General features: G+C 41.7%; 1 protein-coding gene across 3 annotated transcripts in view; it reads right to left on the bottom strand.

The window, feature by feature from the left end:
- Window positions 1–16012, bottom strand: part of UBE4B (ubiquitination factor E4B) — a 120636-nt gene that overhangs the window by 46445 nt on the left and 58179 nt on the right. Inside the window, exons 4-10 of one of the 3 annotated variants that reach the window (XM_081816873.1) lie at window positions 12815–12902; window positions 11652–11796; window positions 9538–9766; window positions 8660–9073; window positions 7746–7895; window positions 1371–1512; window positions 358–458 (exon numbers count right to left, since the gene is read on the bottom strand). In XM_081816873.1, coding sequence (XP_081672999.1) covers window positions 358–458; window positions 1371–1512; window positions 7746–7895; window positions 8660–9073; window positions 9538–9766; window positions 11652–11796; window positions 12815–12902 — 1269 coding nt within the window. Of the gene's footprint in view, window positions 1–357; window positions 459–1370; window positions 1513–7745; window positions 7896–8659; window positions 9074–9537; window positions 9767–11651; window positions 11797–12814; window positions 12903–14389; window positions 14467–16012 lie in introns of all 3 variants that reach the window. The other 2 variants (XM_081816872.1, XM_081816871.1) reach the window with 2 other exon arrangements.

Raw genomic sequence — 16012 nt, 5'->3', positions numbered from 1 at the left:
ACTGTTATTTATCACTGAATAACAGAAATTGATTGTATGATACACGGAAAATGATAACCTGCACATTTTTTCAAAGATCTCCCCTGATTTCAAGGAGCTGCTTTTAAACTAAATACTAATTTCCTGCCTTGACGCTGACATATTTCAACAGTGGTCTAGAAGTAAAGCAGACAGTGTTTTATTTTCATAGTGTTTCAGAGAAGGAAAGGGACCTCCTGGGTTATCCATTCAACCACTTTTGTCTTCCAGGTGAGAAAGTGTGTTATCCAAGGTGAGGCAAGTCGGCCGGAGAGCCCGACGTCCGCTGAGGGATAGGCTCCTCTGCCTGCTAACACGAGCACACACGGTTTTCCCTACCTTGGCTGCGTGAGGGAACCTTGTAGGACTAATGCAGTATGGGATATGCACTGTGAGCGGATGTTGCTCAGAAGCTGGCTGACTGCTGGCTGGCTGCACATCTGAAAGAAAAGGCGGAGGAGGTCAGGACTGCAAAAACAAACAAAATAAGCCTGTCCTGTTGAAAACTGACAAGAGTCGGGAGACGTCAATCTCCAGGAAATGGCACGCTTTTCTCTTGCCTGACTCATAGTGAACAGACCAGAGTAACTGTACCGTCCACGTGTACTGCCTCCACTGAAATCTACGGTCAGGGAAGAGCGCAGAGTGAGGTGGCCAAGCGGGAATCTCAGAGCTGTGTGCCCGCTCTCCGCCTTTGCTTAAGGTTCAGTGCAACAAACCCCAGAGAGGCCCTTTACAAATATGTAACTAACAGGTGGACAAGTTGACTAGTTTGGAAACGAGAAGTGGACAATGAACTGGGAATGAAATCATAATAAAGACAGCATGAAACAGGAGAGAAAGCATAGCTTCTGGAGTTTAAACCCATTTTTGTAACTTTTATGTGATTCCGGACAATTACTCAGTGTCTCTGAGGTTCATCTGGTTATTCATACAGTAAAAATAATACCTATCTTACACTAGATTAACTGAACAACCGTGAGAATCTCAGCTCCCGTAGGCGAAACACAAGGTCAGCAGTCCGCGGGCACTCCATACATGTGGGTTATTACTACACTTGTTACAGACTACCAGGAACTATAAGGGCCATGCAAGTCGCTGGTGGCAGTGGCATTTGCCCCCGTCACTTCTTCCTTCCATGAGGATGTGAGTTCTGTGAGGGTGGGGGGGATCTCTGTTTTGTTCACTGATACGCCTTGAGCTCCCAGCGCAGCGCCTGGCACATAATACATGCTGGAGAACCATTTTCCTGATTGAATAAATGAAGGAATGTTCCTTAAGGGGGCAAAAGATTATTTATCAAAAAACAACCAGGTTCTTACGGGTTTTTAAGTGGATCTATTTCATATTACCTTTGGTGCTTTTTTTTCCTCTATTCCAACTCGGTCAAAACACTCGATGAGGTAGTTCAGCATGTCTGTCTCCTTGCAGGTCTCAATGGTGAAATGGTCGCTGTAGGAATCCCAAGTACTGGCCCCACCAGAGGCTCCCAAACTTTGGAGAAGAGAAAAGAAAACTGATGATTCTTACCTCCTCTCAATGAATTATCTTTGATAGAGTTTGCACTTCTGCAGCAGAAAGCCTGTTAGGATCCCTGCACCCACGACAAAGCAGACACCCATGCAGCCAAGGTTGGAGCGGACTGCTCATTGCACCTGCTCATTGCACCTGCTCCGAATCCAACAACAGTAACTCTTAGTAAACATTGTACTGACCTAAGAAGAGAGTTGGAGCAGAAACCCAACATCTTCTCCTATTGGGAGTGGCAACTTACAAAGCCAGGAGGACTAAGACCTACTGTGCTGGGTACCTGAAGGGATAGCACATGTGCTTAAACCAAACTGGCCATCTTCACTCAGACCGACTTGTAGGTTGAAACCAGACTATGCTACTGCAATCATCGAACTCAGCAGGAGTGAAGTTATAAAGACTAACAAAAAACCCCTTCTCATGCCTTCTGACATAATCTCCAAAGCCTTCATCCAGCATCTGGCAGTAGGACCAGAAAAGGAAAACTGTCCAGTTATAGAAGGAAACATAAAATTATTTGTTATTAACACAAAAATTTCTAAAACTTTCAGTGAAAAAGGCAAAGTTGTAGAGTAAACACAAACAAAACAAAAATCTTGTGTGGGGGTATCCAAACTTGGGTTCTGGTCCAGCTGTACTGCCTGCTTGTGACCTGAACCTAGAACCTCATCTCCTGTGCAGTGAGGCTTAAAGGAAACCAAATGGAAGTGCGTCGTAGACTATAAGCAGGATACAACATGAAGCACTGTTATGATTAGTAAGAACTATTCACCGAGACCAAAGCCAAACATTATCTCAAGTGAGGAAATTAAAGTTTAGATCAACCATCAACAAGTCACATACCAAACCTGATGTTTAACTCACAAATTTATTTGATATACACAAAAGATACAAAGAGAGTAATCATGGCACAGGGAGAGGCTAGGAATTTTGAAATGAAAAGGAAATGAGAAAACATAAACTTAGCAAAAAAATTACATATGAAAGATGATAAAGGATGGGAAGAATATCACGACCCTGAAAGGCCCATCCCTACTTCAACTGGGGCAGACGATTAAAGGCTAGAAACCAACAGGACTAAGAGGGATTGAGCTATTAACAATACGTTATGCAGGGAGACGCATAGATATACATAACTAATTCTGGAATATATGCATAACTGACCTTAGAATTTTAGAAAAATACAGTTGACCCTTGAACAACACAGGGATTCGGGTTGCCACCTCCATGCAATTGAAAATTGCATTTAACTTCTGACTGCCCCAAAACTTAAAGACTAATAGCCTACCGTTGACCAGAAGCCTTAACTAATAACAGTCGATTAACATGTATTTTGTATATGTATTATATACTGTATTCTTACAGTATATTCTTAAGCTACAGAAAACAGAATATTATTAAGAAAATCTTAAGGAAGAGAAAATACATTTACGGTACTGCACCGTATATACTGAAAAAAATCCACATATACGTGGACCTGCACAGTTCAAACCCATCTTGTTCGGGGGTCAACTGGATATATAATTGACCTTGGAATGAAAGTATGATATTAAAGTTAAAGAGATGAAAACAATGCCAGTTTTCAATCCAAGGCTTTCAGGCCAGAGTCTAGTAAATCTGAATTCCTACAATCTGCTCCATAGGTCTGACAGAAGGGAAGAGAGAACAAAGCATAGGGGGGAGGAAAAAAAAGCAACATCAGAACAAAAGAGAAAAACCAACCAAAAATATGAGAAGTGTGGTGAATCCCCAAAAGTAGAAAGGGAAAAGGGAGATATTTTCTTACTGCACCATCTCAGTTTCAAGCTATCTGTGATTCTTTCCTCCTCTGTCTGACGTCAGGGACCCAGTGACTCTATTATTCACTGCACTTCCAAAGATGAACTTGACCAACACAGGCTTTCCCCAGACACAACTAAGGTTAATTTTCCTTTGAGTGGCTCTCTCTCGCAGAAAACAATGAAAACCCATCTGCCTCATGTTTAAAATGAAAATTTCAACTATACATTTCCTTGATAATAAAGCCCAAATTGTTCACATTTTTACATTTCTGATGAAAAGCATCTTACGTTTGATGCCAATAGGTCCTTGCCAGCTCCAAGGGGTCACTACCCACAGCCAGCATGCGAACATCTGCATGAAGTCAGCATGCTTACATGGTGGCCACTCACATGCTGAAACTAGGTTCCATTCTTAGCCAACACTTCCCACTGAACTTTAACTTCAGTGTGAACACCTCAAAGCCAACTGAGGTACCTTCACAACTATTTCACTGAGACATGAAAAGTGACAATGTATGTGGAAGATTGCTTGTCTCATGCCAGGCAATGCAGTGAAAGGCATCCAAAATGTATCAGAGAATTTTCAAAGCTAAAAGAAGTTGGTATATTTTGGTGATCATCTGTCAGACACCAAACACTTCAGCTGACTCTCAAGAACAGACGACCCAAAAAAATGAAATAAAATTTAACCAAATAGGAAATGTAGAATAAACTCCAGTATTTGTTCATAGATTACAAATTTTAGGATTGGTCCTACAGGTGCTAAAGTAAACCATGATCCCCTAGCATGAAAAGCAGCCAGTCTCAACGCTACACACAGGTCTCAATGATCAAAACGCACAACGATCTTTAGGTTCAAAGTGAAAGCGCTGGACTTAAATTTTGAATGCCACTCTGAAGGAGAAAAGTGGTGTAGTGTTTGTGTGCACATGTTCACGCTATCAATAAACATTTTTAAAGTTTTAAAAGAACATTTCATTTTTCCCTAAACAAGTTATTCCCAAATTCATGATGCTTTTACAACTGTGACACATGGAATACCACACTGGAAATATGTCACATTCAAGTCCTACGAGTATCTACAAACTTATACCTCCTTCTGGGAGAATGTGTGAACCGTTTTCTGATAACTACACCGACAGTCCAATTTAATAAAGTGATTACTTCGCATAATAGAAATACACCTGACTCCTTCTGAAAACACAATGCAAATCTTCCAGGGGAGCCGACGTGCATCAGATCTGTTGCAAACTGAATCCCATATGAAATGCACCAAGAAAACATGTTCCTTGATAATTTCTTCTATAATGGTATGAATAATCTCTCTCCTGTGTAACTCATTTTTTTGAATGCAGACTTTAGAATGTTGTGTTTTCTCAGTGCAAGGCAAAGTCAGAGCAGTGCGGGTTCGAGCAACGTGAATTCATTGAACAAACGTTCACAGTGTACTGTGCATTCTAGGCGCTGTTGTAGGCTCTGGGGGCAGACACTGAATGGAACAGACCCTGCTGGTATAGCGATTACACTGTAGAGGGGGGGATAGTCCAAAATAATATAGGAATGCTATGAAGAACAATGACAGCGGAGCATGGTGACAGAGACGGGCAGTAAGTGTGCGTGTGTGCTTTATATAATGTGTGATATGACCCTCTGGGAAGATGGTGTCTACACGGAGACCCGAGGGCGTCAGGGGAGCAAGCCATGCAGCCATCTGGGGGACAGCTGTCCAAAGAGAGGAAGGAAGTGTGAAGGCCCAAGGTAGCCGGGAGTATGCCAGGGGAGGTCAAGAACAGGGTGGCGAGCAGCGGAGGGGGCAAAGGGAGGCACGTGAGGTCAGAACGGAGGAACACGCGTGTGCGTGCGTGCACGTGTGCATGTGCATGTACGTGACACGAAGGGTCTCACTCGCCAGGGTGAGGCTTTGGGTTTTACTCTGTGTGAGCAGGGGCACACTGCGTGTGAGGGTTTGGAGACACACACGGTGGGACTGTTGCCATGTTTCATCTCCAAGCAGTGACGAGCAGCAGAAACGAGAGGGTAAATGTGAACATTTTTCACCATTTGCTAATTTTCCCTTTCTCTATTCACACAGGTTCACGACACTGAAGATTCTACCTCCTTCACTGAAATATCTAAGCAGTTACAAACAGATTTCTTTCCTAGGAAACACTCGGCAAAATTTTCCTCAGAGCAAATGCTATGTTATTTTTATTACAAGACGATTCTCTCACTTCGCTCATTCCACTCCTGCAACAGGTCGATCCTTATAATTTATACAGCTCTTTCCGGAGGACTATAGAATGTCACGGAAGGAATGTTCTACCTTTCTTAAATTAATCCTTCTCGTCCCTACTATAGATAATTAACATATGTACGTATGTCCCAACTACTTCCAAAAACATTTGCAACGTATCAACTGCACCGGGCGAGCCAGAGGCGGGCAGGAGGGGGACAGATGCGGCCCCCTGTTGCTCTTCTACAACATTCATCTTACCGGGCAAGGAGTAGGTGTTGAAATTGCTTACTTGAAAGTAAATAAAATTCTGGGAAGATCGACTGGCAAGAAAATAACTGTTATTTCCTGATCACTCAAATTAACCTCCTCTTGGTTCTGGCCCTACGTGCACTCTTGAATTCCTCTCTATTTGCTTAATCAGTTATATATTTTTACACATCCTCTCACATTCTGCTTGATAGCTATTCAAAAGCTGTTAAGTTAAGTTGCCAAAATCTGGATAGATCAGATTCCGTTTTAACAGCCAGCAAAGGACCTGCCAACTGAATGGAATTTTGTAATTACCGAGTAAAATGCTGGCACTTCCTTGCCAAGGAACAGAGTAGATGCATAAACACTCGGCAGCAAAATAACTAGTTAAGGAACAAGAACAACACGAGTCCTGTTGGGAGCACATTGTGGTGGTGAAGCAGGTGAGTTCTGGACTCAGGCCTTGCCACGTACTTAGTTATGTGACTGACCTCCCTGTCCCCCAGGTTCCTTACAGTAACTGGAAGGGCTGCTGTGAGGATAGAGGGATAATGTGTGCAGAGTGCTGGCACGGGATCTGGCCCACGATGCTCAGTCAGTATTTGGAGTTATTATTACACGGTTATCTCTCCTTGTAGCTACAGAATCTAGATCAGAGACAAGGTTGGGATGCCAGGAGTCTAGTGCTAGTAAAAGCAGCACGCCATCTGGTACCTTGGTGAGAGCAAGCTGGAATGAAACAGGCCAGGGAGAGAGAGCATTTCTCTCACAATTTACAGTAAAACAGATAACAAAGCACTTTCATCATGTATGGAAACTGATTCCTAAAAAGGATGCCTGCTGCATTACTATAATCGTGCAGGAGGATTTTATCCACATGAAAAAGACACTTCTACCTTTGGGAAATTCACTTGAGAAACAGTAATACAATGTTCAACCTAATACAAACATCAACCTTCCTGAATCAATATTCAACCTTGCACCAACATTCCTTTCTCTATGTACTCTCTCTAATGATTCTTCTGAACACTGTCCAATTTAATGAAGTGTACCTAACTCCTACTGCCGTCTCTATTTATAGCCTGGAGTTATTTTTGAGCAGTGCTGGGCATAAATACCAAATCAGTCCAGTGGAAACTTCGATTTAAGAGCAAAATCGTAAGACAATGAGTCAGAGGTTCAGAAAGAAGGTGCTATTATATTTTCTTGCCCCAAATCACCTAGAAAACCCAAGCAGTCTTTTTTCACATGGTTTTTGGAGGGTGAACGTTCAGCAGCATCACAAACTCAGTTTCAGCCTCTGTTGTCATTCCAGAGACTGTCTAAACAAGGGTCTAGCCTCACTGAGGTCAAGGAGGTGATCAGTGAAATTTAAGGTTAGAAGTGAAAGCAGAATCATTTATACCAGACAGGATGGCCCCATATGCTCTTGAACAGACTGTCAGCCCGAGCTGTAATTAAAAGACACACACACGCACACACGATCCCAGCCCCTTTGCCATTCCTAAGTAGCAGCAATCCATGCAACTGTACGTAAGGAAACATGCCCCACTGAGTACGTGTCGCTCACATCTGGCAGCTCACGAGAACACTCGCCATAGTTAAATGAAGGGTACCTCATTTCAGATCTCAGGGTGGGTGTGCTTGATGATTCATCTTTAATCTGTCATTTGTTTCTGACAAATGATTACACATAAGTTTTCCTCAAAACTTACCAGGCAACAACGATGAAGATTTTCCTACGTGCCACTTTACCCCAGGTAAGGTCCTAAAGCCTCAGTACATGCAAGTTCCCCACATCTTGACTATCCAGGCTGTCTCATTTGACCCTACCCTGTTTCGATCCAAAGCACGCCCATAATGAGGGCTTATAAAAGTTAGTTCCTAAGCACTTATGCACATGCAGGGGTAAGACTCCATTCCTCTGATACCTGGACCCAAACTGGACACAAGAAAACTCATCACCACCACCACCACCTTCATCATCACCATCATCACCATCATCATCATCTTCTTCATCTTCATCACTACTGTCGCCAGAAAGTGCGAGGAAGAGGAAGGAGAAAGGATTGTCGTACATACTACCACAACAAAAGCAAAAAAGGTCATCAGGGAACAAAGGAAAAACAAGAGGTAGAAAGCTTTTGCAACTGCTATCCCTTTTTAATTAAATGTTATGCTAAAAGTTCTGATTACTGACATGCAGAAAAATAATTCACCTTGATGACATAAATGCACAGGCACATTCGGCGGGGGGGGGGGGGGGCGGGGAGGGCACTGGGTTAGTGGAATTCTGATACTGCTTCTTTCTAAGAGGCTCAAATCAAAGGGTCAAGGCACAAACACCGGCCCCACCTCAGTGATCAGAGGTGAGGGACACGGGCCCAAGACTTGCTCCCACCACCCCCTGGGCTAACGGTATTTCAACTCTGATTGACAACAGTACGAAGAGCTAAAATGTGCTCCTGTGAGCCCCAACGCTCAAATACACACTGCCCACAGCCTCTGGAATTCATTTGTAATGAGGAATGACACATGAACTAGACTTCAAAAAAATGAAAAGTGACTTCTTTTTTTTTTGGCCAGGAAGGAGGAAGAGTGAGGGGTAAGAACAGACGGAGGGACGCACAATGGAACACCCACACCTTCTACTGTTATCAGAGCCCGGCAGAAGCATGGACTCGGGGCGCGAGCCTACCAAACTAGTTAGACACACAGGTTAATAACCCCGAACAGGAAAGCACATGTAACTGAGGTCAGCGTCACACAGCAGTTCTTCCAAACCGAGTTAATCGCCTCTCCCAGCACTGCAAACACGCACGCAGCTTTCCTGCTGAATAAATACCTAGGAGAGATCCTTAGGGATGAGGAACGTCTGCTCATGGCACTGGGGGAGGTGGCCAGGGAAGGTGGCCCCAGGCTGCCGGGTCTCAGTCTGGGAGAGCTGACAGGCACTGCTTGAGGGCTACTAGCGAGGGCAGGGAGGCTGGGTGAGCTGGACAGGATGGAGATGCCGGGGGACCGCGGGGTAGGAGAAGCTGAAGAGCCCCACGGGGGTGTGAGCGTGTAGGGGCGATACCGTGAAGACGTGGGCTGGCTTCCTCCGGCAGCGCCGGGAGCCGCGCCATGAGGGCTGAGGGGAATGGACGGCACAGCCATCTGGCCGGCTGCACGGGAAGGGGAGGAGGCAAAGGATGGACTCGTCATTGGCACCGAGCTCCAGAAACTTGTCCTGGGAGCCGGGCTAGTTTCATAGAGGCTAAATCAGTTGAGAAAAAGAGGAAAGAAGAGACAATTGAAGAAAAACTTGAGGTAAATAACTAAAATGGAAAATATCAAGCTTTTAAAGACTAGTACAATGACACTTTGCATCTCTAAGCATTCAAGTGTACAAATCTCTCAGATACTCATCTGAATGGTTATAATCTAATTACCGCACGGATCTCGAGGCTACATTTACAGTCTGATAAAGCCCTCTTTCCAAAGAATAATGTACTCTATACAGCCACTGGCTTCTAAAATTTACCAACAGCCTAACCATGGGAAGCCAAACAAACCAATCTGGGAGAGACAAGATCTGCAGCCACGACTAAACGCACCCACCCAAACACAACACATGGCACAATCCGACTGGCAAAGGCCCGTGAGTGAGCAGTCCCTTCCGTCACATACTTCATGGCTGTTGGACTACCAAACTAGATGTGCAAAAGGGAGTGCACTGACCTAGAGAAAGAGCTGGTACCGAAGGAACCCACACCGCAGAACATGGGGCTTGTTCCTGGGTTGGAGCCAGTAGTGAGCATGAGATTTCTGTCTGGTGACCGAGCTGCCGCTGCAATTGGCTGTGATGTGGCCGTCAGACTGGCAAATGGATTTTCATCTCGAGTCTGAGTAGACATCATTAGCACTTCCATTAAAATCTGGCCAATCAAGTCCTTAAAATCAGAGAACACTGTTGGAAAGGCAGAATAAAGAAGAGGTTACATATGCTTCTTCATATACACAGTCCTTGAATCAGCCAACTGGAACCAGAGGTTCAATGTGGTATCCGGATTGGATCCTGGAACAGTAAAAGGACATTAGGAGAAAACCCGGTGAAAAATCCAAATGAAGCCTGAGTTCAGATAATAGTGGTATCTTAGTTCTGACAAATAGACTATAGTTACATAAGATGGTAACATTAGGGAAACTGGGTGAAGGGTATATGGGAACTCCCTGCACAATCTCCAAAACTTTTCTGTAAATCTAAAATTATTCCAAAATACAAAACTTATTTTAAAAAAAAGAAAGAAAATTGGAGTGCACCCAATGAGAATCCCTGCTGAGATATATTAACCCTATGGCTATGGTCTTGCTACTCCCAGCTATGGACATTTGTTTATCATACTAGAAGTAAAGCTGGGTACATTTCTTCACCTACCTATGCTTTATATACAGTAAAACTACTAAATGCGAAGTTCAAAATATTTTATGACATGTCTAATATTTAGTCACCATCTGGCTTTCTGGAGCAAATTCTATTTTCTAACTGCTTCCTTATTCTTCGAAGCTCCCAAATGCTTTCCAGGAGGTCTTTGGATACATTTTAAATATCACTAAATAAATGAGAGCTGTAACACATGTAAATCTTATCTGATTTGGCTATCAAAAATTATCACTTACATGTGTACAAGACAGATTTAAGAATCTTAAGGTTTACAATAAGAATAATAACAAGGGGGCGCCTGGGTGACTCAGTCGGCTAAGCGCCCGACTCTCGATTTTGGCTCAGGTCGTGACCTCAGGGTTGTGGGATCAAGCCCCGTGTCAGGCTCCACGTCAGCAGGGAGTCTGGTAGAGATTCTCTCTCTCCCTCTCCCTCTGCCCCTCCCCCTCCTTGCTCACTCTCTTGCTCTGGAATAAAAAAAAATTTTTTTTTTTAAAGTAGCTGTTGCTTAAAAAAAAAGAAGAAGAAGAACAAGTGGCAGGCTTTTGAAACACACAGGTGCTAGGCTCATATCTACAACCAGTTAATAAGAAGATCCCAGTAAAATCAGAAGTAAACTATCCATCTGTCAGGAACATAGGGGACTTTTCTTGCCAGGGAAGATGGGCAGCACAAAAAAGGGAAAGATGATCTCCTTTTCATTCACTCATTTAAAGTACATCTATTGAGGGATTATTGAGTGCAAGGCACCCTTCTAGGCACCAGGAATACATCAGGGAGCAAAAGAGACAAAAATCCCTGCCGTCAGGGCTATATTCTAGTGATACGCAAAGGAACACTACAGCAAACCACCCCTGCCTCTTCTGCATTCCAAATGTCTTCTGTAAAGAAGAGTATCAGTGCCTGAAATGCTGGTATCTTGCTAGAAGTTTTATTACTTTGTTATAAAAGTGTGGTTTAGGGTAGCCTCTTAAAATAGAATCCTGGAACACAGCAAAGTATCAATGTTTTATCCTGCTAAGCAATTTAATCAAGCGGATTTACTCCACTGTCTGCACATGACCTGACAGGCACTTAAAGCAAGTATAGGTCATACAGAGCACCTCTCCCAGGATCCCTAGAGACTGTCCAGTACACTCCTATTTATTAGAGACATTAATAACTTCAACTCTGAAACAATGGAGACCATCAACTTATTTATATAGTTTTCTTCTAGAGAAATCATGAAAGTAGAAAAAAAATAATTTATCAGTAAGATCAGTGGAAAGTGGCCAAACAGCAGTGTCCTCATCAAGAACTATCTCTGTAGTCAAAAAATATAACCCCAAAGCAAGAGAAAGTGAATGCGGGTAACAGAAGGGCAAAGATCTTACATTCTTGCTTTCTCTTAACAGCTAAGATGGATTCCTACCTTCTTTTGGGTTCTGCTTAAATTGTGCAGAAAGAGAAGAAAGAAAGATGACATCTCTGTCCCGGTCCTTCCAGGAGACACGAAAGATCTTACAGACCAGCTGTAAGGCCTGTTCTTCAGACACTTCAGAACCCGAGGAAGGCTCCTTGTGAGGAAGAAGATTTGGGGGTTAATTTCAAGTAATTTGCTTATTAATGAGGATATTTTAGAAATACACACAACTGTTCACCCATTGACTAAGGGAAAAATGAACTTGTTACTATGACTTTGAAGTACCAACATGGAGGTTTCATAAGCTTACAATTATCTACGGGGGGTGGATAAAAGAGCGGGAACATTACCTGTAATCACCAAGGGAGTCATGTGATAAAGGATGTATATACATCCTATTTGTTTACTTTTCTGAACGCCAAAGGACCAGGATAACATCAGCACAGAACTAATCTTCATCCAAAAACTTTTCCAGAATTTAATGTTACTCACTAGTTTCTGTCACAGATAAAATATATATAAAAGAATTCTGGAAACACGCAAGAACTCTACAAAACGAAGCATCGTGCCATCAGAAGGCCACAGTCCAACAGATGACCATCACCAAGTGCTGCTGAACACGCATAAATCATTGCACAGTAAGTGAGGCAACTGTCTCTACCAATTCTACCCCATGACACCCGCCAAAAGAAAACACCTCTCTCTGGCTAACTATAGGGAACTAAGCTCAGATGATAACAAAATATAAAGACCTCATATTTTAAATAAGCTTCTAAGTGCTACTAGACTTCACGTATTCTTGCCTCAATTCCCAGCCATTTTCTCCTCAGAATACTACGGAAGATGTGATGACCTACTTGCGTAAGCAAAAGACCAACAGAAAAAGTTCAAGTTAGCGTGAAATTCCTTCTCATTACAAACTCAATTTACTGATAGAAATATGGATCTGAAACCAAGGTAACTGAAGGATTTGACCAGATGAAAGAAGTGAGCTCTCCTTCCATTAGGGCAATCTAGGCTCCATTTCTCCTCAAAAGAAAAAAAGAGTCACCTCAATAGGATTTGCTGACTTGGGGCTGCGCACTCTAATCGACTCTGCAGATGGAAGAACTAAAAGGGTATTTATATTACCTGTTCTAAAAACAGAAGCAAGGGCTTCATCTCTTACCAACCTTATCGCTGAGGCTCCTCTTTTCTCTTCGATCGTTTTCATCAACCTCCATATTTTCAATTCCTGAATCCACATCCACCTGGGACATGCTTTAAGTATAAAAGACAAATAAGGCTTTTACCTTTTATAAATCCACCCAATGTCATAGCTTCCTGGTTGAGGAAAAGTTCTTAAGTATCAGTCAAGAAGGCAAAATAATAAAGCAAAGAAGTCAAAATCAGTCAAGAAGGCAAAATAATAATAAATAAACTCTTTTTTCTGATTGACTTTTAAGAGCTCTTCATAAACTAGGATGTAAACATTCTGTCTATTATACTTGCTGGAAATATTTTTCCTAAGTTGTCATTTTCTTAGGCTCACTTTCAAAAGCAAATTAGAGGTTATTTTCTATACATATTATTTTTAAATGGTATACATACAATCAGAGCCTGATCACAAAAATCTGGTTAAGCACATATGTTATTTTTTCCCACATAAAATAAATAATTTTCCCAGCACCATTTATTTAAAAGACCATCCTTTTTATGCTAATAGGAAATCACCTCTCAATAGGTCCAATGGCCATGTATATATGGGTCTTTTCCTGGATATTCATTTCTGTTCCATTAGATAATCTGCCTGTCCCCAAACAAAAACCACTCTATCTTACTTACTAATACTTCACAATAAATCTTGATTATCTGCTAGGTCAATGTCTCCACCTTACGCTCCTACTTCAAGAGAGTCTTAGCCATTCTTGGCCTTTGGCTCTTCCACACATAGTTAAGAATCAGCTTCACAGATTCCTTGAAAATCCTGTTGGTATTTTCACTAGAATTTCACTGACTCTAGAGATCAAACTGGGGAGAAAGGACATCATTACGTTATTGAGTCCATAGATAAGTATCTCTCTCCAAGTACTTAGACCTTCTTCAAGGTCTTTCAATAAACTTTTTTTTTTTTTTTTTTAAATAGGCTCCACACCCAGCACGGAGCCCAATGCGGGGCTTGAACTCACAACCCTGAGATCAAGACCTGAGCAGAGATCAAGAGTCAGCCATTCAACTGACTGAGCCACCCAGGCACCCCTGGTCTTTCAATAAACTTTTATAGTTTTCTCTATAAGTCTTTCACTTCTTTTGCTAAATTTATACCTAGGTACCATATGTTTTTAAATGAAACGGTGAATGGTACCTCTTTAAAGATTAAGTTTTCTAATTTCTTGTTGCTAGTCCATAGTAATATAACTGATATAGACCTCTCAGAAACAACTTATTTACTTATATGTAGGATTTACTAGGTAGAAAATAATTTCATCTCCAAATAATAACTGTTTTATTTCTTCCACTCTAATCCTTATTTGTTCTACTGCACTGGGTAGAATCCCCACGTTGACCAGATGTAGAAAGAGCAGCCATCTTTGTTCTTTTTCCTGATTTTAAAGAGAGTGTTTCTAATTTCTCACCCCAGAGTATGAGAGTTGCTGTAGTTTCTTGAGAGACTATATTAGTCAGAATAAGGTAAGCTCTGCTGTGCTTAGACACACACACTTGGAAATCTTAGAGGCTTAACACTATAAGGGTTATTTCTTGCTTACGCCGAGTCTGGTGAGAGTGAAGCATCCTTACTCCATCTTTAATCTATGCCATCTGCAATACACAGCCTCCAAGGTCACTGGAGCAAGAGAAGAGAGGGATGGAGGAGGAACATCGGCTCAACTGCCTTTGCCTAAAGGTGACACATGTCACTTCCACTCACAGTCTACTGGACAAAACTAGTCACTTGGTCCCCATCTAACTGCAAAGGTAACTGGAAATGCAGGGGATCATGTGGAATATTTGCTGAACTCTGTCTCTGCCATATTGTCAATTTAGGAGGCACCTTTCTGTTTCCTGTTTGCGAAGATTCTTATCATGAACTGATGTTGAATTTTATCAAAGTTCTCCAACTACCAAGATTATATGGCTTTTCTCTTTCATATATAATGTGGAGAATGATATTTATAGATTCACTAACGCTGCACCCTTGCACTCCTGAGAAAAATCCAAGTGGCTCATGTTATGTTATATTATTACTTTAAACTAAACTTATAATTGAAATATCTGTACAGACCTATCCATAGATGATCATGTGTCTTTGGTTGAATAAAGCTTCACAAAAGAAACACTGATGTAATCAGCACCCACATCAGAACCAGAGCATTCCCAGCACCCCAAGAGCACCCCGATGACCCTTCCGCAACTAAGCTAGCCCACAGCAACCACTATCCTGGCATCCAGCCCCACAGAAGTTTTGTCTGCTGTTTATGTGTTATAATATTTGATTTGTCAGTATCTCAAGATTTTTGCAAGTACGTTCATGAGCATGATTACCATGTAATTTTTTTCTTTTATATTATTCTTGTCTGGTTTTGATATTAAAGTCTTACAAGCTTTATAAATTGAGTTGGTTAAGTATTCCCTATTTTTTTAAATTATCTGGAAAAATCTGTGTATAACTGGAATGGCAGAATTTGCCCATAAAATCATATGAGCGAGGGGCTTGCTTTGGAAAATTTTAAAATACTGACTCAATTTATTTCATGGTTTTTGATCATTCAGGTTTTCTCTTTCCTCTTGAGTCAATTTTGGGAGAATTATGTTTTTCTAGGAATTTGATTTTCAGCCAGATTTTCATGTTTATTTGCATGTTACATATTTACATTTCTTTCATGGAATTCTCTTCTTTAATAACAAACATTACCGAGATCCCCTTTCTGTGCGGGCATTGTTCTAGTTGTCAGAGAGGCTGGTGAACAAACAAAAGGGGCAAAACAATCCCTGTGTCATGGAGGGAGAAAGACACTAATAAACATAATAAGTAAAACATCATAGAATGATAACTGCTATGGAAAAATTAAGGAAAAGGCAATTGAGAGTGCAGGCCTTTCCACTTTAAATGGGGTGAGCCTCACTGAGAAATGCCACATGAATACAAATAGGAGGGGGGCTGGCCATGCACATATCCAGGGAGTCTTCCCAGAAAAGGCTTTTTATTTCCAATACTTATTTATATTCTCTTTTTCCTTGTTTCACGTAAATTATAGCTTTATATTTTCTTCTGAGGACCACTTTTGCTATGACATACAGCTCGTAACATGGAATATTTCTTATTGTTCAGTTCTAGAGCCTTTCAAATTCCCATTATGATTTCTTCTTTGATCTGTATTTAGAAGCATGCT

Source organism: Leptonychotes weddellii, chromosome 4, assembly GCF_054177405.1.
Source record: "Leptonychotes weddellii isolate Sample4059 chromosome 4, ASM5417740v2, whole genome shotgun sequence".
In the NCBI taxonomy this organism is placed as follows: Eukaryota; Metazoa; Chordata; class Mammalia; order Carnivora; family Phocidae; genus Leptonychotes; species Leptonychotes weddellii.
The sequence above is the reverse complement of the archived record's forward strand: the minus strand, read 5'-3'. Positions and strand labels throughout refer to the sequence as shown.